The sequence below is a fragment of the Talpa occidentalis genome, unplaced genomic scaffold (assembly GCF_014898055.3).
Source record: "Talpa occidentalis isolate TD23 unplaced genomic scaffold, MPIMG_talOcc4v2.1, whole genome shotgun sequence".
Lineage (NCBI taxonomy): Eukaryota > Metazoa > Chordata > Mammalia > Eulipotyphla > Talpidae > Talpa > Talpa occidentalis.
The window spans coordinates 108,553,547-108,576,554 of record NW_026555331.1 but is presented as its reverse complement, the minus strand read 5'-3'; the positions used below and the strand labels follow the sequence as shown (position 1 = coordinate 108,576,554).

Here is a 23,008-nt window from a genome sequence, read left to right as displayed (position 1 = left end):
GAAATGAGAAGCATGGGCTCAATAAGGAACACAATTTAAAAAAAACAAAAAAAAAAAAAACAAAAAAAAAAAACAAGGAAGAAGAAGATGAGAAGTTACTGACTAAATAATACCTATGGGTAAAGGAAAGAAAACGAGATGATCCAAAGTTTGGACAAGCACAGCCAAGAGAATGGAGCCCCTACTCTGCAAAATAAAGCAAGCAATTCCCTCAATTCAAAAGCAAAGCAATGCACAAAATGTGTCCCTGAATTAGAATCACCTGGAATAGATGTTTGCAATGATAGTTTCTGGATCTTATCCCCAAACCTACTAAATCAAAATCTGGGGTATCAGAGGGCGGGAATCTGCAAACTGCCCTGTTTGGTTAGTGACTTTGGAGACTCTCTCCAAAGAGAGAGTACCGACATGGCAGCAGTTATTAGATTTATTCTGCCTTAAATAAATAACTACGAAGGATAGACAGTGAGCACATATGAAGCACCGTTTCAACAGGCAAAGGAAAGCACAGGGCTAGTTCAAGCACAGCTAGTTCAAGCAAAAGCTAGTTCCAACTTGAATATAATTGAGCTTGTTTTAAAGTAATTAAACGTGAAAATCAGAAACAAAACTGAATTATGTGTTAAAACACTTTTCTTTTAACTGATTACTTTCTATTAACTAAATATAAATAGATTTAATGAAGCCTCAAAAGAATCAACCTACAGTTTTCATGTTTCTTCCATCTAAATAATGCCAGTGATCATCATTTAATTTATCTATTTAACTTGAAAAAATATATATATAAATAACTACATCACTATTTAATGTTATAAACCTTGTTTATAACAGTCAACCTTGTTGACTGTCATCAAATCACAATAACAGCATACCCCATGCATCTTTACCACCTAATGGATAAAGTCGTAAATGGAAATGTATTTAATAGACTGGTATGTTGGAAATTTACCACAGTTGAAACAAAGTGAGCTTCCATGAAATTAAACTCACATATTAAGGAAACCTACACATAGCTTCCTTATGCAATCATTCCTACAGTTACTAAAAATTAATTTCTATATACATATGTCAAAGAGTAAGTCATGGAGCATTCAAATATTTGTATTGTGACCCCAGTGTCACTGCCAGTATCATCAACCAGCAGGAAATGAGGCACAAAACTGGGTGGAAAGCTAAAAAGCAGATCTCTTCAATGCTACTTGAATTTTGACAAACTTGAATGAGTTATACATATATTTTTCTCAATTTTTCAAAACAGTTATTATATTTTATTTATTAACAGGAATAATGTCATACCTCATACCTCTCCTTTGGACAAGTCATAGAAGTTACAGAAAGAATATGAAATAATGATACACCACTTTTATCAGTTAACTTCTGCTCAGTCACAAACATCTGCCTCTTTTCTGAGTTTTGAATCTTAGATTTCTTGACAATTCATAAAGGTAGACTGCCACTTATGACAGAAAACTGCATTAATTTGCTATAATACACAATATTAAAACTTACAAAAAAAATTTACAACAGATGCCTGATGAATTGTTACTTTCTTCCTGCCTTGGGGAAAATCGTGTGGCCAAAAATAATACTGAAGATTTAAAATGATGTGTTGCTTAGATGTTTAAAGTTCTAAATGTTGCCGTCGGTAAAATAACAACCATAAAATCACTGAAGATAATGTAATCCTCCAAGTCTATTTCATCTCCCAGAAGAATTTTTACTTTATTTTCCCCTTCCTCCTGTTCAAAAAGAAACACACCCTCCAAAAAATTCAAAACCTTATCTTTATGGACATTAGGTGGTAGAAGAGAAAGAAGTCTCTCTAACGCATAATTAACCAAAATCAATAAGAGTTTCAGTGAAAAATATTAAGTGTTTTATAGGATCATTTTCATAGTTCACTTCTACTATGATTTGTTTCTTTAAATCCCAAAATATTTGTATTTCTTGCTAGTATTCTTCCTATGTCACATACATTCTTTTATTGCTAAAGAAACATCCATATATGCATCTTTGTATCTGGCTTTTTTCACTCACACTGTGAAACAGTCAGGAAATAATCAGAATAAATATTAAGCATGTTCTATGAGATGACAACTTGACATATAGTTCATCTTTTGAACAAGCGTGCCAAAATAGGCACTATTATCCTCTTTACTGCCAGGATGAGACACTGATCATCAAACAGCTATGAGTAGCAAGATTAAAGATTCCAATCCAGGTCTTCCTCCATCAAAATCCTCCTCTCAAATATCTGCATCATATATATTTCAAATATTTTACAATAAGTAAATGATATTCTCTAAGTCACCATAAGTACATTTTATCAAAAAATTCTCTAATTTTTTTAATATTCAAGCTCATTATGAAAAAGTATTGACTAAAATCACAATTCCAAAGATTCAACATCCAAACTTACTTGTAACTTTCCACTTGTCGACAAGAAGAGACAGTAATAAAGGAATCTGTACGGGAACTGTAAGCAAGAGGACCAGGTAGAAGAGAACCAGGGAGAAATCTCCCAAAAGCATAGCTTTCCTGCTCAAACACCATCAGCATCCCATCCATAGACTGTATACAAATCAAATCTCGACCTAAAGAAGAATTAGAAGAAATTAGGTAACTTATTCCTTTTATAAATACAATAGTTTTAATTTACCACACTACCACAAATATGTCATAAGTAATTTTTCCCTTAAGGGGTAAAATGATAAGGCTATCAGATTGCTATGTATAAGTACACATACAGTTCTCAATTATTAAATTATTCAAAAGAGGGTTGTAATTTTAAGTATTTATTTTCACTTACTATATGTTAAAACCTCTAGCTCATGAGTTCACTGAGAACAGCCAGGACCCAATATAACGTATCATTTTGTCCAAACTCAGAAATATAACAAAACCTGTTATGCGTTACAGGCTCTCTTCTTCATAGCATGTCAGTCACATACTTTCAAATTACATAGACATGAGTCACACAAAGCAGACCAAGTACACAGACCCTTAGTACCAGCTTTAAACATGTAATAGTATTAAGCACTTTGGGAATTGAAAAATACTAATCACTGACATCCTAAGGTATAGATTGACTTTCCAATGTCTTCTGCTAACAGTTTTTAAGTATTAACTATGATAGTCACAATTCTTAAAATATACTGAGATGATGGTAATGATGAATACCATGATATTACAGTACCCCTAATCTGAGAAATCTAGTAGCTATAAATTTTCATGTTCTATTAGTGTGATTAATATATCCTATAAAGTACTCTACAGAGGGAAAAATAGCACTGAAAAATTAAGCTACACATTCAGGAAAAACAAAAGATCAACCCTCTAATTTGTTGTCTCTATCCTATACTGAACATATAAATGAATGAACCAGAGCAGGGAACAGAACAGGCAGACTGATGAAATACACCGCTGAGGGGAGCAGCAGGCGAGTCAGGAGAGGTCTGCACACCATGTGGGACCCTCGACAGAGGCAGGGGATCAAATCGGGGCAGCTTCGCAGCCCAGCGCTCAACCGCTGTGCCACCAGGGGAGGCCCAAGAGTAAATTTTTAAAAAGAAAAAGTGTAGACCCAAAACATGGTAGAAAAGGAAGATTTGAATAATCCTCTACTCTGAACAGAGTTTTTTAAAAAAAAAAATTTGCTCAAAGGAAATTTCAAAATTCCATGCCAGAGACAGGGGACTTTCCCAAGGAAATTTTTTGCTGAGATCAGTGGCTTGCTGTGAAGACAAAGCGGAAAGAGGCAAAGGGAGTCACAGCCAGGGTGGAACCATTCCAGTCAGTGGAACGGACTGGGGGGAAGGGGCAGGGGGAGGGTGGTGGCCTGCTATGGACAGCACAGCATACAAACTGGCCAGAGTGAATCTTTCAGAGAGGAGATAGTACAGACAGGGGTGCAAACATGCATAGAGACTCTTGGTACAATGCTGAAAGTCTGATGGCCAGTGAGGTAAGCAGGAGAAACTCCTACCCCTTTCCAGCAGAGATCCAAGTGAAAGACCCACCTTACCACACAGTGCTATGCCACACAGTGCATGCCCATTGCCAACAGCTACTGGCCCAGCAGCATATGCCCATGCATATGGTATGGGCATAAGAGGCCCACACCCGGCACCTCCTGCCCAGTTTGTGCCTGGCAGCTTTTGTCCAGTGACTCATGCCCAATGGATCACACCCGATGTCACACACCCAGTGCCCCTTGCCCAGGAGTCCCAGCCTGGTTGCCATATGCATCAGATGCCACAGAGAGAAGCAGCAAGGATGCAGGCCAGGGGAACTTAGGATCCCTGAAGTAGTGAATGGAGCTTGCTTTGGAGAGAAAAGAGAGGAAGAAGACTTGGTCTTTCTTCCAGGAGTAGTTCTCAAGCACCACCAGGATAAGACCACGTTGTTAGGAACCCATTTCCCTCCCACAACCATCTGCCACCAAATTAAACAAAGACAAGAAATAAAAAACTAAATACATAGCACCCGATTGGAAAATAGAAGTGGCAACAAACCTGGAAAGCAAGGAACATCTTAACAGATGAAAAAACAGAAGAATATAAGTCCTAAGACAACTAAAGTACTTAACAGACAAGGATTTTAGAGTAATAACTTTCTAAATGCTAAATGAAGTATGGAAAGCCAGTCAAAAAACAGAAAAACAGGTACAGAATCACAGAAAAGAGATCCAGGGTAAAAAATAATTCTTCACTAGAGAGACTGAAGATATTAAAAGAAAACAAAAAGAGATGGTTGACATGAGGATAAATAGACTTAAGCTGGCAGAAGAAGGAATTTTGAAAATAACACAAAATCTACATATGACCCAAGTGGAAGAGAAGTGAGCAATAAGATTTAGGAAAAATGAGAAAACTACAAGAAATAGCAGACTAAATTAGATGAGAAAACATAAGGATAACAGGTATGTCAGAAGATGAAGCAAGCAAAAAAGGAAAAAAGACCCTATTCAAAGAAATGATAACTGAGAAACTTGAAAACTTATGGAACGAAGTAAACATGAATATCCAGAAAGCAGAACACCCAACTTCCTAAATGTAAAATAATCTTCACCAAGACACATGATTGTTAACTACTCAAAAAAAGCTGCTCTAGAGGGAAAAGAGACTATAACATACAAAGGCATCTCAATCAGGCTCTTCAAATTTTTCAGCAGATACAATCAAGGTAAGAAGAAAGAGGAATGATGCATATACAATCCTAAGAGATAAAAATTGCCAGCCAAGAATACTCTATCCTAAAAAATTACCATTCAAATATGATGGTGAAATAAAGGCTTTCCCAAATCAAGAAAAGCTAACGCAGTTTACCATCATCAGACCTGTCCCACAAAATGTCAAAAGGAATTCTTCTATATGAAAAAGAAAACAAAACATTAATTTTTCAGATAGTTGGTAATAGTAGTATAGAATCAGAAGCTTAAACAATAATAATGACAACAAAATACAGAAAGGAAGAAGAAAAGAACAGAACCCATATAGTTAAAAATGATAACAAGTAAATACCAACACAAAAATAACTCTCCAAAACATAGAAAGGTTGTTATAACCTTCATGGTATTCACAAAGCAAAAATCTAGAAAGGGACAGATAGATGAAGAAATTAAAAAAAAAAAAAAATCCTGAGAGAACCACCAGGGAAAGCCATCCAAAAGGAAAGGAAAAGCTGAGAGAAAACTAATGAAAAAAGAAACAAAGACAATGGGCCTCCCTGGTCACGCAAGGGGTTAAGTCTCAGCACTATGAAGCTACCCACAGTCACTGCAGCACAAGTTTGATCCTTGGCCAGGGAGGTGACCCACATGGTACAGCAGACCACTCCCGCCTCAACCCTTGCTCCCCTCAGCAGAGTATTTCAGTCAGTCCACCTGTTCTGTTCTCCACTCTGTCGGTGGTGAATCCTCTCACAACCCCCCACACCTCTGGCCTGTACCCCAGTTCTTGTGTGCATGAATAAATCCTTTTTTAAAAAAAAGAAAATAAATAAATCCTTTAAAAAAAAAACAAAAAAAAATAGACAGTAAACAAGCCTCATATATTAATAATCACCCTAAAAGTGAACTATCTGAATTCACCAGTTAAAAGGCTAAGAATAACGAATCACATTAAAAAGTATGACCTGGGCCTCCCCTGTGGCACAGCGGTTGAGCTCTGGGTTGCCAAGCTGCCCGCAACCTCTGCAGCACTGGTTCGATCTGCTAGCGCTGGGTGGGGATCCCACAGGGCGCGCAGACCTCTCCTGCCGCCCGCTGCTCCCCTGAGCAGTGTACTCCGTCAGTCTGCCTGCTCTGCTCCCCACTCTGGCTCTGGTGAATTCTCTCACCCTCCCACACTTCTGACTGTACCCAGTGCTTGTATAAATAAATAAGTAAATAAAAAAAAAAGTTAAAAAAAAAAGTATGACCCACCTATATTTTGCATACAAGAGATTCACTTAAAACCTAAAGACAGGACCTCCCCTGGTGGTGCAGGCTGTTGAGCACGGCTTTGTGAAGCTGTCCACAGCCCCTGCAGCGCCGGTTCAATCCTAGCCAGCCGTCGAGGGCATGGCACAGCAGACCTCTCCTGTCTTGCCCACTGCTCCCCTCAGCAGTGTATTTCGTCAGTCTGCCTGCTCTGTTCCCCGCTCTGTCTCTGGTGAATCCTCTCGCCCTCCCACACATCTGGCCTGTACCCCGGTTCTTGTACAAATAAATAAATAAATAAATCTTTTTAAAAAAATAAATAGAGTAAAAACTAAAGACAAACAAAACTAAAAACAAGGTACTTCAAGCCAATAACAAAAAAAAAAAACTCAGATATGAGATTCTCATATCTGATATATTAGATTTTCAGTCAAAAAAAGGTAACTAGAGTCACAGATGGACACTCTAGGGCCTCCCTGGTGGCCTAGGGGTTAAATCTCAGATTATCTTAATGTCAGGAATCAGAGAAATGAAAGAGACAGAATCAATGAACCACTTACACTAATAACCAAAATAACCTTTTGATATCTATATTAATAAATAATGTGAGATCAGAACATGTACTTCCAAGAAATACCAACAAAATTTGTGTTCATTTCAATACGTGTATCATTGAACCACAAATCTTCCATCTCCCAAAGACCTTCAAGAAGTGGTCCTCAAAGTGGTACTCCCACACCAGCAGCATAAAAATCTTCTAGGAACTTCTTAGAAATAAAAATTCTATAGTTCCACCTACTGAACAGATTCTGATATTAGGGTTTAACAATCTTAAGTGTTAGCAAGCCCTAGAAGCTGATGAACGCTCGTTTGAGAACCACTTAGCGTAATACGATAGAGTTGATAGAAAAATTGAGTACCACAGAGAAAAATGGCCCTTTAGCAAAGTACAGGAGGTATTTCCCAAAACTACAGCAATACAGGGGAGAGTAAATAATATATTGTAATATGCACACAGGCTGCATCTAGGGTCAGATAATCTGGGATTGAGTCTAGCACTCAATTATTACTTCCGAGTTCGAGCTCAAGTTTCCTTCCCTGCCAAATGACATACCTATCTCAATTTATTTTCGTGAAAACTAAACTATGTATGAAAACTCAACCAGCAGGCGGTAAAAACTCAATCACATTATTTTATAATTATCTTCTAGGCTTATATTACATATCGCATTAATGATTAACTATATACACACATCATGATGTTTCATGCTTCCTTGTTTTTGTAATCAACAGATGAAATTATCTGACTTTGTATACTCATTCACCCTAGAAAAAACTGACAGCCTTATCTTACTCATCTTCGTAAATCTAACAATTATAAAAGGCCTGGTACTTAGGAGATATACTAATAAATGTCTGTTGAGCTGAGTTACACTAGGCAAAATAATTTGTTCATCTGCAGTTCAGATTGGCTCAGATTTTATTCTATGTCTTTCACATACTGCATTTGAAGTACGTGAAAAAATGCTTTATTTATTACAATCCTGGCTGATGACATTTAGAAAAATGTAGGGAGGGATCCAAAACATTACTCAAAAATAAATAAATAAATCCTTCAAATCACTGTTTTGGAAGCCACTTCAGAAAACATACCAAAGGCTCTCCTTACAGATAATGAGAACAGAAAGAACAGTCCAGAGAAGCTATGGAGTTTTGCAGTTCTGATAGAAGAGAGCCAACAGGAAGCCTTTATAAAAGTGATGGGATTTCAGGAGCTATTTAAATGACCGAGCCATGAACTATACTCAGAGTCCTTAACACATGCTCTGTATTGTATTAAGAACTATAACAAATATTGAACAATAGCAATAATAACTATTACTGCCATTTATTGAGCACTTGCTACAGGCCCTACTGTTATGCTCAACATTTAACCAGAAAATTAGTTGTAATTTTTAATTACTCTAAAAGGTGGACAATAGGTCCATTTTACATATGGAAAAGCTGAAAGCCACAGAGCTTAAATAATTTCTCAATGTCAACAAGCTAGAAAATGAAAGTTAGTGCTCAAACTGGAGTCTATCTAGCTCCATTATATGACACATGATCCCTGGTAAGGCACTATAATACCACATTGGATTCATTCTTAAAAATAACATAAGTTAACATAAAATCTAAATGAAGTGAAACTGAACTAAAGGAGTTTCATTAAGTGAACTTCCTAGAAAGGATTTTATAAGAAGTAGGATGTATCCTAGACTGCAAAAGATGGGTAGACTGAATAGGTGTCAAAAGTGGTAGTAGTGGTAGTAGAGGAAATTAGTGGGAGAGAAAGAAACACGGGGAAAAGATGCAGAGGCAGTTAGACTTAACTTAGTGCAACAGATCAAGATTTATAGAGAATGAAATATAAAAACAACAGATTGAAAAGATGACAATATATGAATAATGCTTCTTCAAAAATTAGGTCTAAATGTTACAGAGAAAAAAATATGAAGCTGAAATAATTAGGAAGATGAAGGATTTCATCCGAATTTTAAATCTAGATGTATATTCCATTGATCTTAACCCAGATGAGGGAAAAATAACCACTGCAATTCAAAATATTATTTGCAAGATCTAGGAACACACTGAGAAAGAACCTATCAAAACCATCTTGAAGGGATTTTAGAAATCAATATTTTTCACTTTGAAAGGCAAAGAAAAAAATTTTGTACTTGTGGGGGTGGAGGCACAAAAGTGGCATTATACCAGCCTCATGAAATGAATTTTTAATATATAGTGGGTCTCACTTCCTGGTGTTAAGATAATATGAAGTCAAAACTTTAACAGAATACATAAACTAGTCATCAATTACTCATCAAAATAACTGCTAGATTAAGAGAAAATTTCTCTCCTAAATTTTTAATCTATTCACCAAAATTGTGTGTGTGTGTGTGTGTGTCCCCACTCCCAGAAGTCCTTCCTACCATGCATGACCCAGAACATTTACCATCATTCTTTATTATGGCAACAAGGGGCCCCATGCAGGGCAGACTTGAAGACCATTTCCTCCATTTCTCTACTGTCTTTTTCTTCCTATGGAATCTATGCAACAAAGCAGTATGGCATACATGAAAAAGACTACCATTACTCAGCATGCTACATGTTTTCCGAATCTCTCTATGCTCATATTTCTTTTACACACTGAGTAAAAATACAAGTGAAGAAATGCAAACGTGACCTGTGGTCAATCATATATTGCAGTTCTGCATGCAGCTGTCAAAAATACTTGATCTTTCTCCAAGTCTGAAAAACACATGAAAACCAGCTGTAAAGGTAGTCAAAAAAGGCAGACAAGAAACATCAAGAGACTGATACACAAGAACAGAAGAGTCCAAAAGTCTGTGGGACTTCCACTTGTTTTGCACACCATGGAAAAAAATTGTTGTTACAGAAACACTGAAACACTAATCAATAATCTTTGTTGCAAACCCAACTCAAAGAGGTACAACATGTTTGCTGTGAGCAAGGACATTTAAAAGTTCAGAGTAGGATTTCAACAGATATTGTCTTAAAAACAAATGGTAGATGGATTTCCAGAGCTTGTAGGATTGTAAATTTGCTGTTAAATATCATTTGTATAACTTTTCATGCATATCATCATGTAACTAAAACTACCACCATTGTTTTGATATATACACTACTATTTACCTAAGCTTAATTGGTAATTAACTGCATGAAAGAACAGCTAGCTTCTTTCTTATTACTTTCTCCCTCAAATTCTTCTTTACTAGCATTCCAAAAATAATTAGTGCCTGATAATAATGCAATATTCAAATCAATTCTAAGGTTAAAACATTAGGTGTAAATAAATAAATAAGAAAATTTAAAGTTCTGGGCCTCCCCTGGTGGCGCAGTGGTTGAGCACTGGGCTGCGAAGCTGCCCGCAGACTCTGCAGCACCGGTTCGATCCCCAACCACTGGTGAGGGTCCCACATGGCGAGCAGACCTCTCCTGCTGTGCCCACTGCTCCCCTCAGTAGTGTATTTTGGTCCTTCTGACTGCTCTGTTCCCCGCTCTGTCTCTAGTGAATTCTCTCACCCTCCAACACTTCTGACTGTACCCAGTGCTTGTATAAATAATTATTTTTTTTTAAAAAAAAGAAAAATTTAAAGTTCTAAGCAGAGAAAATAAAAAATACAATACATGTTTGGTACAAAATAGCTAGTATTTTAAAATATGTACAAAGGAAAATTACACAAATTCTCAACTATTATTCAAGTGTTATCCCAATAAATAACTTCATGAGACTAATTGCTTAAAGACTCACAAAGAGTAAAAATTGGGTCTAGATATCAATTACTCTTCCTATGAACTTGCCTTTTGTCATCTTAATGTGTCTCATTTTAGTGGGTATTTTAATAGCCTTACAAAAAGCACCAGGTGAGTGCCCTACCAAGCTACTTATTGCAATTTTCTCCTAAATTGTAAAAATGGTTAATAACATATCATAAAGAAATTATAATCATTCATTAAATTAGCATTATATGTGACAGGTCCAATATGAATGCAAAGTTTAAGAGAAGGCCCTAAACCTTATATTATTATTTGCATGCACAAAATATTGGGTGAAATACTGTCAGAAGTAATAATCATGAATGGCTTGATAACATTCTCCAAAACTCAGATTAATTCAACAATTTCTATGAACATTCACAGAATATTTAATATATGCTAGGAGAAACACAGTAACTGTCATAAGAAAGTTCAGTGAATATGGGAGATAAACAGCTAAACACTACAGCACTGTACAAACAGTGGCATATAATTTTAAAGACTATGGAATTATGATTAACAGCATTGGGAAGAATCAAGAAAAGCATCGGAAAAAACAGACAACATTTGGGTCTTGCAGGTTGAAAAAAAAAATTGCCAGGCAATGAGAAAAACAATAGCAGCAGGCATACCACGCCCAGAAACACAGAGTGTAAGTGAGCTATGTTTGGAAAGAAGTGAGAGCACTGAACTCTGGGGAAGGTGTTGGGTGGCAGGAAATAGTGCTAAAGAAGATGGCAGACATGTTCATCAGAACTGACAGCAAAGACAACACTTGAGTCCAGATTTGCAGCATTTTTTTTAATTGAGGTAACATTGGTTACATTATTATTGGTGTTTTAGAAGTATAGACTCTCGCCATTAAGGTGTTGTTACCACAACACACCAAGAGCCAAAAACCCATAGTCTACCACCATAGTCCACTGTAGCATCTTATTTGAGATCTGAAGGCTCTTTCTGTTTCCTCATCTATAAAGCAGTGGTCTGAGGTGGAAAAAAAGTTACATGACACTCCTGCAAGAATAAAATACAATAAAAATACATCCTGATAAACATTCAATAAGTGGTAAGTAATTACTATTACTCAATTACCCTTTTCCTATTAAACCAAATTTTGTGAAAAACTTAGAACTGAAGGAGGGAAATTCTTTAGAGTAAAATGTATAAAATTTAATGTGAGAAGGTGCATATATACATTTAGAAATCCATCTTTTTAGCTAAAGCAAAAAGTTTTTAAGACTAAGAAACTTGGGGCAACATACAACTCAAGAGATGGAAACTTTCACCCTAAATTATATAAAATGTTGTAAACCAATGTTACAGGGGAAAAAATTAATTCCCAGGGAGGAAAAACTGGAAAAATCTCTCAAAAACTGCATGAACTTCTGGCTATTAGAGATGGTTTTCTATTTTAAGTTTGCTTTCCTCAAAACAACAATATTCCTGATGTGATATATATTGCAGTCTCTAAAACAATATATTGCCAATATGGCAGAAAGCCCTATCTGGATATGAGCTGACTCTGCCTATGCATCGTCTCCAAACACACATACGTTTACAGGCCAAGCCCTGATATTCCCCTTTTGCTGATTTTTTTTGCAGGATGATCCTAAGTGACATAAGAAAGACAAGACAGATGGTACTCATGTACTTATTCCATTCCTTTCTTCTCATCCAAAGGAAAAATTCCTGAAAGGTGCATATAATGTTGGCAGTACAACTTTTTCTACAAATAACTATTTTCTCAAATAACCAGTCATGATAAAAAATCCAGAAAGCTCTTCCATCCAAAATATGTAAAAATAACTCTTCATTTAGGGTAAGGAAGATATATTGCATTATTATCAGTAATAATGTTACTACCCCATAAAGCAGTAACTCCAAAATCTAACTATTTGTTTTCTAAATATTAACTCTCTTATGCTAAAATCATGAGTACATCAAAAGAAGGAACAAGAAAAAGCTACAGTCTACACTGAACTCACCATAGCCAATTAAACTAGATTATGGGGGGAAAAAAGAAAAAGGAAAAAAAAAACTAAAGCCAGGAAAGTCCCAGTTGAGGTTCACCTTCATCTAAACTCAGGCCATTTTAAAAGGCAAATCAAAATCAATTAGGGAAAATGACAATACTAAATTTAAATTTCCTGAGCTGTCAATTCTTATCACAAAGTTCAATGTGCCATTTAATCATTATTTGTTCTATTAAATTTCCTCAGATTCTTCTAACACAAGCAGTTAAAATACCGTATCTTTAATAAAAATAATAAAAACAAAATACCAAAATGATGATCATAACATACAAGTGAAATTGTGTCATCAACTCACTCAAAAACTTCAAAGGTACTCCAGGGTATCCAGAAATAAGTACAAATTCACAAGCAGGCTGTCCAAAGACCTCTTTATAGTGTCTGCTAAATGAACTTTGATTATTTCCTCTCACCCAGTCCCAACCACTGAATTCTTCAGAAAATATAGGCCGGCACTAAATACCCCTAAGCCTTTGTTAGCCTACTTCGATTCACCTCAGGTGTCATTCCCCTATCTTAACTTCACAAAACCCCTCTACAGATCCTCAATTCCCAGGATCCAACTCCACCACTTCCATCTTTTTTAGGCATAAATAATCCACTTTGTTCTTTCATAGTATATTCTGACTACTCCCAATTAGTACTGAAAATATTTCTCCAGGTGATATAGCTAAATTTGGCAAATCTCTCTCCCTCCAACTTCCACAAGTAAAGAATAATATCCTTGAAGATAGGTGTATTTTATTTCCTTTATGTAGCTCACAGGATTGAGCATAGTTCCTTACATGTTGGTGCTCTGAAAACATCTGCTTAGTTCAAGTGAACCCTCATAAAACTGAGAATCAAGTTCAAACATAGTACTAGGTGCCAAGATAGCAATGATCATCAAATGGACCAAGATACTTGATAATATCACCACATTCACATGAAAACCCCTTGAGAGATGTAGCATTATACTTTCTTCACCACACCTCCCTTCCCGCCAACAGAACCTCAATAAATACTTGTTGAATAAATAGCATCAAATTAAAAATGGTATGGTTAAGGTCCTGAAATAACTTGTTTTAATACGTGACAGTTAAACCTTAAGTGTGAGTAATTATTAGAACACTGGGTGCAAAGACGTTATTTTAGCAATGCAAAGGAAGGGATTATTACCAGCAGGAAAAGTACCCCAAAAGGGCACTGATTAGGAGAGTCTCTAGCTATTCCTTATTCCCACAGCAGAATGGAATATTATAAAAGAAAAAATGATCAAATATGGGTAAAATATCAATACATAGTGGGGAAAAATGATGATTTTGAATCAGAAAGACAAGAGGATGAGGTTTTGAATATTGGCTCTGACACATCCTAGTTATGTGACTTTGAGCACCTACATTAATTTCATTGTTTCTTCAAACGCATAATAAATGTTATTAAAACCTCTATACCCAGTTGGGTTGCTATGAAAATTAAAGGAAACATATGCACACACTAGGAATGTATGCAATTTTAATCCCAAACTTAGCAGTCTTTTAAAAAATAATTAAATCAACTTCCCCTAGACCATTCCTTTATATTTATCTTGGCTATCAGGCACTTTAGTCATTGTCTCATTCCTTGGTATTAAAAGAATATCTAAGGTATAAAAGGACACCTCACGGAAAAGTTAGGACATAAGGTAATTAAGAAGTTGGAAATGCTTTATTTCCAATCTTCATTTTCTAAAGTAGTAGCTAAAGCAGTGATTTCCAGGCTCTTGAATTCATTGATGTACAAAGTCAGAAACTATTGGGAAATAACATAGGACTGCCAACTTTGTGAACTGCCCAATCAGGAGAATTTAAAAAAAAAAAAAAAGCATAAAGACCTATTATCAAAGACAAAATAATACAAATAAAAGTAAGAAGTAGAAATGTCAGCACTGAGTAAATCCTTTTAACTAAAAAAATTTTAAATTTATGAAAAAAATAGTACATTAACTATTTTTTTATTACCTTAAGACCACTTAAAATTTGAGACAGCATTTGAAAAGCACTAAGTTTACCCCAAATTTAAAGAACTCCCCATCCCATTACTCAAGAATCACAATTATAAAGAATTCAGAAAACAAGCACAGAAAGTCTCTACTTTACAAGGACAAAGGCAAAACTTGGTCCAAAAGCTATCTGAGTCTAGATAAAGAAACAAGTATTTTCATAAATTATCTTGCTCTTTAATAACACATTACTGTCAAACTTCTGTAATCAAAAAGTGAAGCAAAGGCTCCCTCTGCTGACAAGTAGAAAAGGAATCTGATCTTACCTATCAAAAGGCTCTTGTAAAAAATTTTTAAATATTGTTGAAAGAAATGCAAGACACAAAGAGATGGAAAGGTATTCCATGCTCATGAATTTTAAGAATTAAAATTTTTGCAATGTCTATATTACCGAAAGCAATATACAGATTCAAAGCAAAACCTATCAAAATCCCAAAAGTTTTCTTCACAGAAATAAAATTTTTAAAAATCCTATTTGAAACAGTTTCAAATATGTGAAACTGAATAGCAAAAACATGCCTGAGAAAAAAGAATAAAAATGGAGCTCTCACAGCTTCAACTTCAAATTATACTACAAAATGAGAGTAAGTAAAACAGCTTGGTATTGGAATAAAAAGACACACAGATCAATGATACAAAATTGAGAAGTCCAAAAATATAATCACATACATCTGGACAACTGATGTATAACAAAGGAGCCAAGTGCTTACAATGGAGCAAGTCTCAGCAATAAATTGTTAGGGGGAAAATGGACAACCACATAAAAAAGAATGAAACAAGACTGCTATCTAACATATCCCCAAAAATTAATTCCAAGTGGATTAGAATTGGATAGAAGAACTGAAACTATAAAATACATAGAGATAAACATAGGCAATATGCTCCTTGACACCAGTTTTACAGATGTGTATAGGGGCTCAAGTCGAATGGCAAGGGGAAAAAAAACAAATGGAAATAAATGGAACTACATTAAATTAAAAGGCTTCTGCTCAGCAACAGAAACCTGCCTCCAAATGAAAAGAAATTCTACTGAATGGGAGAAGACATTCACACATCATACAGCTGACAAGGAGTTAATATCCAAAATATACAAAGAATTCCTAAAATTCAAAAACCCAATTTAAAAATGGGTAGAGGATCTGCATGACATATTCTCCAAGGAAGGCATATAAATGTCCAATAGACACATGAAAAGATGATGATCTATTATTATGGAAATGGAAATCAAAACAATAATGACATCTCACCTCTTATCTGTGAGAACAGTTATTACCCAAAACTCAAGAAACATTGTTTAAGAGAATATGGAGAGAAAAGAACATTTATATACTGTTAGGGATATTAACTGGTATAGCTTTAATGGAAAGCAGTATGGAGATTCCTCATGACCCAGTTATTCACTTTTTGGTATTTAACAAAAAATATAAAAACACTAATTCCAAGATATATATGCATCCCCATTTTTTTTGCAACATTATTTATAATAGCCAAGAGCTGGAAATCATCTAAGTGCCTACTGAGAGACAAATGGATAAAGAAAATAAGGTGCATTTGTATGTGTGTGTGTATGTGTACAAATTATAATATATGTATAAATACAATGGAATACTATTCAGCTATTAAAAAAAAAGATGAAATCCTGTCATTTGCAATTACAACAATGGACTTAGAGTATATTATACTTACTGAAATGAGCCAGTCAGAAAAATGACAAACACCATGATTTCTCTCATAAGTAGTATATTGAGAAAATAAACAGTTTAAATAAAACAAAAATAAACTTTTGAGCAAGAAGTGAATTAGTTTTTTCCAGAAGGGACACGGGGAGGGAAGTGGGCAAACAGAGACAAAGGGGAGAATGATATGGTGAGGATAGAATTAAACTTTTAGCCTTGAGCTAAATGTAGTATATACACACTGATTGTCAGCGATGCAACCCTGAAGTTTATATAATGTTATAATGCAGTGTTTAATAAAATAATTAATTTTTTAACTCTTACAAATACCAACTGGATATTGCATGAATCCATACTAGTCTCTTTTGAAGACTTTATGCCTTAAAACACTAAACTACATTTCCATCAGATATGAATGTGAAATATATACATAATTAGGTTACACTCTTGCATATTTCAACAAATTTCCTAAATCAACTTTCAAATGTATTGGCTTCTGCTTTGTGCTCTAAAGTGTAGAAGAACTGTATTCTCACACAAAAGGAACTTAAACAAGGAAAGTTAAAAAACCGAGGTGGCTTTCAAGTGGTTATGTGAAACAGAGGTAGCAATCTATGAACACATTGACAAATCTCTCTCACAGAAGTCCCATGAGTTGAATAAAAACTAATTAAAGACTTCAAAATTAACATAATAATAGTTTACAAGAAGTCCATTTATTATTAGCACATCCAACTGTTATCAATGATTTTGCAACTTGGGAAGGTCCAGAATAATTATCCTTATTTATTTTGAAGAGACAAAATGGCTCAGAAAAGTTTGGTGATTTCTTAGGACACATAAGATAATTAGCAGGGTCAAGATTCAACCTTACCTGTCTTCTAATCTCTATTCTGTCCCTAACAGAATGCTATGCATAAGGTAGGTACCCAATGATGTACTTCTAAATCCCTTTCGGAATACAAATATAACATGGTCAATCATCATAACTGCATTTTGTATGCTTATAAGTAACATAAGATTTAAATATAAAATGTTAAATATTTCACTTCTGCAAACAAAATTTGATATAGCTCCTTGTTGAATTCTGATATAATTTATTTACTCTTGTCTCAGTTCCAAAAACATTGTTTGCAAAGATAAATTTAAATAAAATATTAAATGAGATGAGGACAGCAGATAAAACCCTGATTTTCCCACTACCATACTGCCAAGAAAATAAAAAGACAAATAAAATTCACAAGTCAAATAACAAGTGAAAGTGGGAATTCACAAAAATAAACATAACCCCTGAAGCATTTTTCTAAATCAGTTCACCTTCAGCTTCAGTTTTCATGATCTCCAATTACATGTATTAAAGCAGAAACACCTTAGGGCCCACTCTTTGTGGGTAATCAAATTGATCCTATACATCTCCCTCCCTAAGACCACAAATAGCTTTACCCTTAGTGTAAGAAGTTAGAAACAGCATTCACTATCAAAGCCAAAAGAAAGCAAAATAAAGTGTACATCTCAAAACTTGAAACCAGATGAAGGAAAAGTGTCTAAAGAATTCATAAAACCCAAGTTGATCAAAGACCAAAGAGATTCTATAGGCTTGCCCAAGAGGCCTCAATTCGTGAATTTAGTATAAAGTGATCTTTGACAGTAGTGGACCAAAAAAAACCTCAAATTTTTTTGAAGATAAATACAAATTATTCCCATAGATAAAGTTCCAAAGAATAAAACCCCACAGAAAAAGTCAAAATATACAAGGAATTAAAGCCAGTATGATAAAAACAAAAATAACAGATTCAGAACGGCAAGGACTTCATATACTGAAATTATCAACAGAGAATATAAAAATGTATTTTCTATGGATACCAAGGACATAAAGATGGTTCAGCACCCAAATATCAATCAACATAATTCATCACATCAACAACAACGAAAAAAAAAGATAAAAACCACAGAATCATGTCAAATAGATGATGAGAAAACATTTGCTAAGAGTGAACATCCATTTTTTATCCTCAGAAAACTGGGGGAAAATGGAACTTAACATAGTAAAAGCCACAGTAAACAAATTAGTTAAATTTAAAAAATAAACACTTGGAGGGACAGCAATTCATCAAACTTCCCACCATTCCTGAAGCACAGGTCCCCAACAATAATAGGTTCTTCTATGGGATATGAAAATCAACACGTAAACATTTCACATGATTTTAGCCAAAAGACTGAGAAGCGATACAAACATTGAAAAACCACATATCCAAACATATAAGTTGAACCTTGGCAAGAAGGCAAACACATTAGAAGAGTTTTGGCAAAAACAAAGGCAAAATTTTAGAATAGCTGATTTTGTATTCTTCTTCCCACCATTAAGCAGACAACAAGCAGCTGGCCCTGAAAAGGCTATTCCTATTTCATGAATTAAAACAATGCCCTCTGCATATGAACTATCTCTATTAGTACAGAGGAGGGAGGAGTGAAGGAAATGAGGAAAGAATATACAGAAGATGCATTCACCTTATTAGAAAGTACTGATACAACTAATAGAAAAGTCTTGTTTCAATCCTCTGTTAGGGTTCATCAGTCATGAAAAGTCTAGACTCCGATTGATCTTGATCTTAAGAGGGATAAACTTTTAAACAAGCATTAATTACTGAGAAGCCTACCTAGAAAGAGCTGATAGATTTGGAATCTGTATCATTTTTTTTTTCACAGAGTGAAAGGTCAACATAAGTTAAAAAACAAGAAATGACACTGAGATTTCCCTTAAAAATGATAAGGATCTTAAGGGCCATCAACAGTAGAATAATTGTACCTTAAGTCAACCAGCTCCTCAGGAGAAGAAAGCGTTCAAAATTAAGCAGCAAAAAACATTATGCAATTACTTCTGCTGTTCACTATCATATCAGATTCATTTATGCTACTCTCATCTCTCCAGACATGTGGAAAGATCCTTGGGGGAAGAAATAATAGGCATTCCAAAAAATATTTGTATGAACTGAATCATATTAGTTTTTTGTAATTGCTAATTTGCCGGGGTTTTTCTGAAGTAGCCTTTTGGAACTCTTCCATTACTCAAAAGCCATTCAGTGAGTTTAATTAAAACGATAGTTAAATAATGTACAAACTGAGTGTGGTAAAATATAAGAGAGGAACCTCTTGTTCTCAGCTTATTTGATCAAACTCTGTAAACTTTCTAAAGTGCTTAGTCAATTGCTTCTATTATCCACCATAAGATCAATAAATTGTGCTCCTAAGTGGAATAAAATGTGAATGCTGCAAGTGTCCCAGTCAGCGCAATGGGATTAGTCACCTGTGACATTTCACCATGAGCACTATATATCCAAGCAGTATGAGCCAACATAAAGCAGAGAGCACCCACAATGATAAATTCAGGAGCAATCTCAATAGCTACAAAAGTTACATATTGCTACATATTGAAATGCAGCAATAGCTACATTAGCTACAATAGCTACATATTGAAATATCAATATGTAGAATTCTTTGTCATCAATACAAAACTAAGTCTGTGTTTGGACTAGAAAGATGTAAATGAACTGGACAAGATACAGATTAAAATACAAAGGAATTCCATTGACATGAAAGAAAATAAAACAAAAAGTTTGTAAATACACTGAATAATGTATCTAAGTGTAAGATTGTTCACCAAACTATTTTGGGAGAATAGTAAAATTTCAAGGGGGTTCAATTTTTATTCTTTTTTAATAAATTCATGTTTATGTTTTTATAAATATATAGACTTAAAATTAAATTCAATGATTTATAAAAATATAATTAAAAGCATTAGGTATATAGCAATAGAAGACAGAAGAAATTAATTATGCTATATATGCAGAAAAATTCTAAGCTATTATGAATTAGATTTATATTTATTAACATGAAAAGACAGCTACAATTTATAAAGCAAAAAATATTACATTGTGTTTACAGTGTGTATGTGTATATAAATTACTATCTAGAAGTCAATAATTATAATATTTCATAAAATTTAACAGTAACCACTCATGTAATTGTTTATTACTCATTTAACTGCATTCTCTGTAAACAATTATCATAGTACTGGTGTGATAAGAAAAACTATTCCTTAAAGCAGTTTCACTGCACAAAAAAGAGCTATATATCTAAAGTTCATAAATAAATAATTGGTAATACAGTTTCCAGTCACACAAGGTAAAGTTAAAAAAAAAAAAAAGAAATTGCTTTCCTAGTGAGAGAGAGATCAAATTATTTCAGGTAAAGGCTGCTAAGAGTCCTTATTGCCCAAGTAATCACCTCTACTTTTCCACCTCACTTATTGTATATGTACATACCACCTCAGTTACTGTGCAATGTCAGTGCACAAATATTTCCATTTTCAGTCATGTGTATAACTTTAAAAGTCCAATCAATTTTGTCAAAGACAAAAAAATTGCCAGTAAAGTCGAGAACTTAATTTAACATCTTCCAACAGAAGCTGCTACATTTTAACACACCTTTATAAAACCCATAAAACAAGCATTATAATGAAAGAGAATGCCTCAAAACAACTTTTAAATGATGACATTTAACCTTTTAATGCACAATAGGCAGTCAACAGCTTTTTTTAATCCAGAGACCCAAATGCACTATATAAGATTTATAAGAGAAAACTCCAATCCCAAGTTCAAAATTCTCATTCCTTAAAAGTAATGATATAAAGTCCCCAGTGAAACACTGAGTTCTGGTTTTAATTAGAAGTAAATGTGCTAAAATTGCCACCTCCTGTTGAAGAGAAAGTCAACTCTTTCATGACCTACCTCCAGTGGATTTTCGAAAGACCTCAGGTCTAAATACTGTCTTGAAAGAAAGAGGAAAGAGAATAGAAAACATATATTCTCATGTCGGAAGGAACATGAGGCCAATTAAATTGCTCAATACTACCAAATGCAAAGTTCTTACTCCCCAAAATAATAAAACATACTCTTTCTTGAATCCATCATTTGAGATAACTAGTAAAATCCCTTCTTTGATGGCATGTCTTAAATAAAATATTAAAATAAATTTGTCACATATCAAAATCAAAATTAAAATATATCAACAATAACATTCAAGGGAATATATGAGATTATAAAACTACCACTTTTATTGTCATGCAATCAAGCAAATCCCTCTGATGATACAGTAAATGTTGAAAAAATTCAGTATTTCCCAAAAACCTTATTTCTCTCCATTCCCTCAAAATTGCCAATTTAAACCTTGTAATTGTGAATCTTTTAATACACATGTATCTACATATATATGTCTATGTGAATACACAAATATACATAAATGTATAGAATTCTGACTATGTGAATTTCATCATCTGTAGGATATAAATAATAGCTGTTTTGCAGGTTGTTGTAGAATTAAATAGAAACATGTGGCAGTACCTGGCATGGTACCAGACACATACCTACTGTAAAAAAAAGCTTGCTTTTCTCAGCCTTTGGAAAGACAACAGAAATTTCAAAGTTAACAACCTTTAATAAAAACATCTTTAATATAAGAAAAAGAGAGCATTAGCTATTGTCTTGTTTTTTTACTTCTTAAATTAAATACTGTCTACAGCATTTTAATAGTTCTTTACAAACTAAACATTTTGGAATGCCAGTTAAATACTAGTAACTTTCATAAGAAAAAAAAAGATGCTTGGTCTAATAAAAATATAAATTAATGTATGATACACAATATTCCCCTCCTTAAAGAAAGGTCATATCCTTTAATATCATATAAGATAAAATAAGTCATTAATCAATAAATCTCTAATGATTCCAGCAAAAAAATTAATGACGAAGTCCCCCCTCTCCTAGGTAAAATAAGATCTGAAAAGATTATTTTTAATTTATAAAAATATCTTTACAACTGGGTAACATTTTACTAGCCACTTAAACTCAGTCAAAATTTCAGGGCACATTCTAAGAAAAATTAAGAAAAACAAAAATAAATGAACATTTCAGCATCATCAATAGCCACCTAGACTTTCATGCCATGATTAAGATTTAACCTCTAATGCTATTTCAGTTCTTCAGACAATGTTTCATTTTCTCTGTTGCTTCTGTTTTCTCCAACAGATACAGCACACCTCATTCTGGGAAATTTCTAATTGTTAAATTCTGTTAAAAGTTTAAGTCATTGAACAAATGCTTCTCATTACAAAATTCAATAACTATAATAGAATTATGGATTTAACATGTGAAGTCCTGAAATCATTTTCTAAACAGATGAATTGTTTGAGAGTTACTACTTTCCTTAGATTTGCCTACACAGAAACACATGTTTTTTCAATTATATAGCAAAGACTATGGCTTCTGTTCAAGCCTAGGTTTTATTGTTTATAAAATTAGAAACAGATACAAATATATAGTGATATGTACACACACATATATAAACATATACACCTAAGCCATATATTATATATCAACAGTTGAAAGGCTTAATGTGTTATATAAGAAGATGCTTTGCACACATATAAGGAAATTAATGCTAATCTCTCAAATGGATAATTCATAAACAAGCCTCTTTTAATTTCACAAAT

General features: G+C 34.1%; 1 protein-coding gene across 4 annotated transcripts in view; it reads right to left on the bottom strand.

The window, feature by feature from the left end:
- The window catches only part of BBS9 (Bardet-Biedl syndrome 9), a 345,679-nt gene that overhangs the window by 267,416 nt on the left and 55,255 nt on the right, over positions 1–23,008 (bottom strand). For all 4 annotated transcript variants that reach the window (XM_054692462.1, XM_054692461.1, XM_054692463.1 and 1 more), the window contains exon 6: positions 2,420–2,594. In XM_054692462.1, the coding sequence (XP_054548437.1) occupies positions 2,420–2,594 (175 nt within the window). The remainder of the gene's footprint in view (positions 1–2,419; positions 2,595–23,008) is intronic.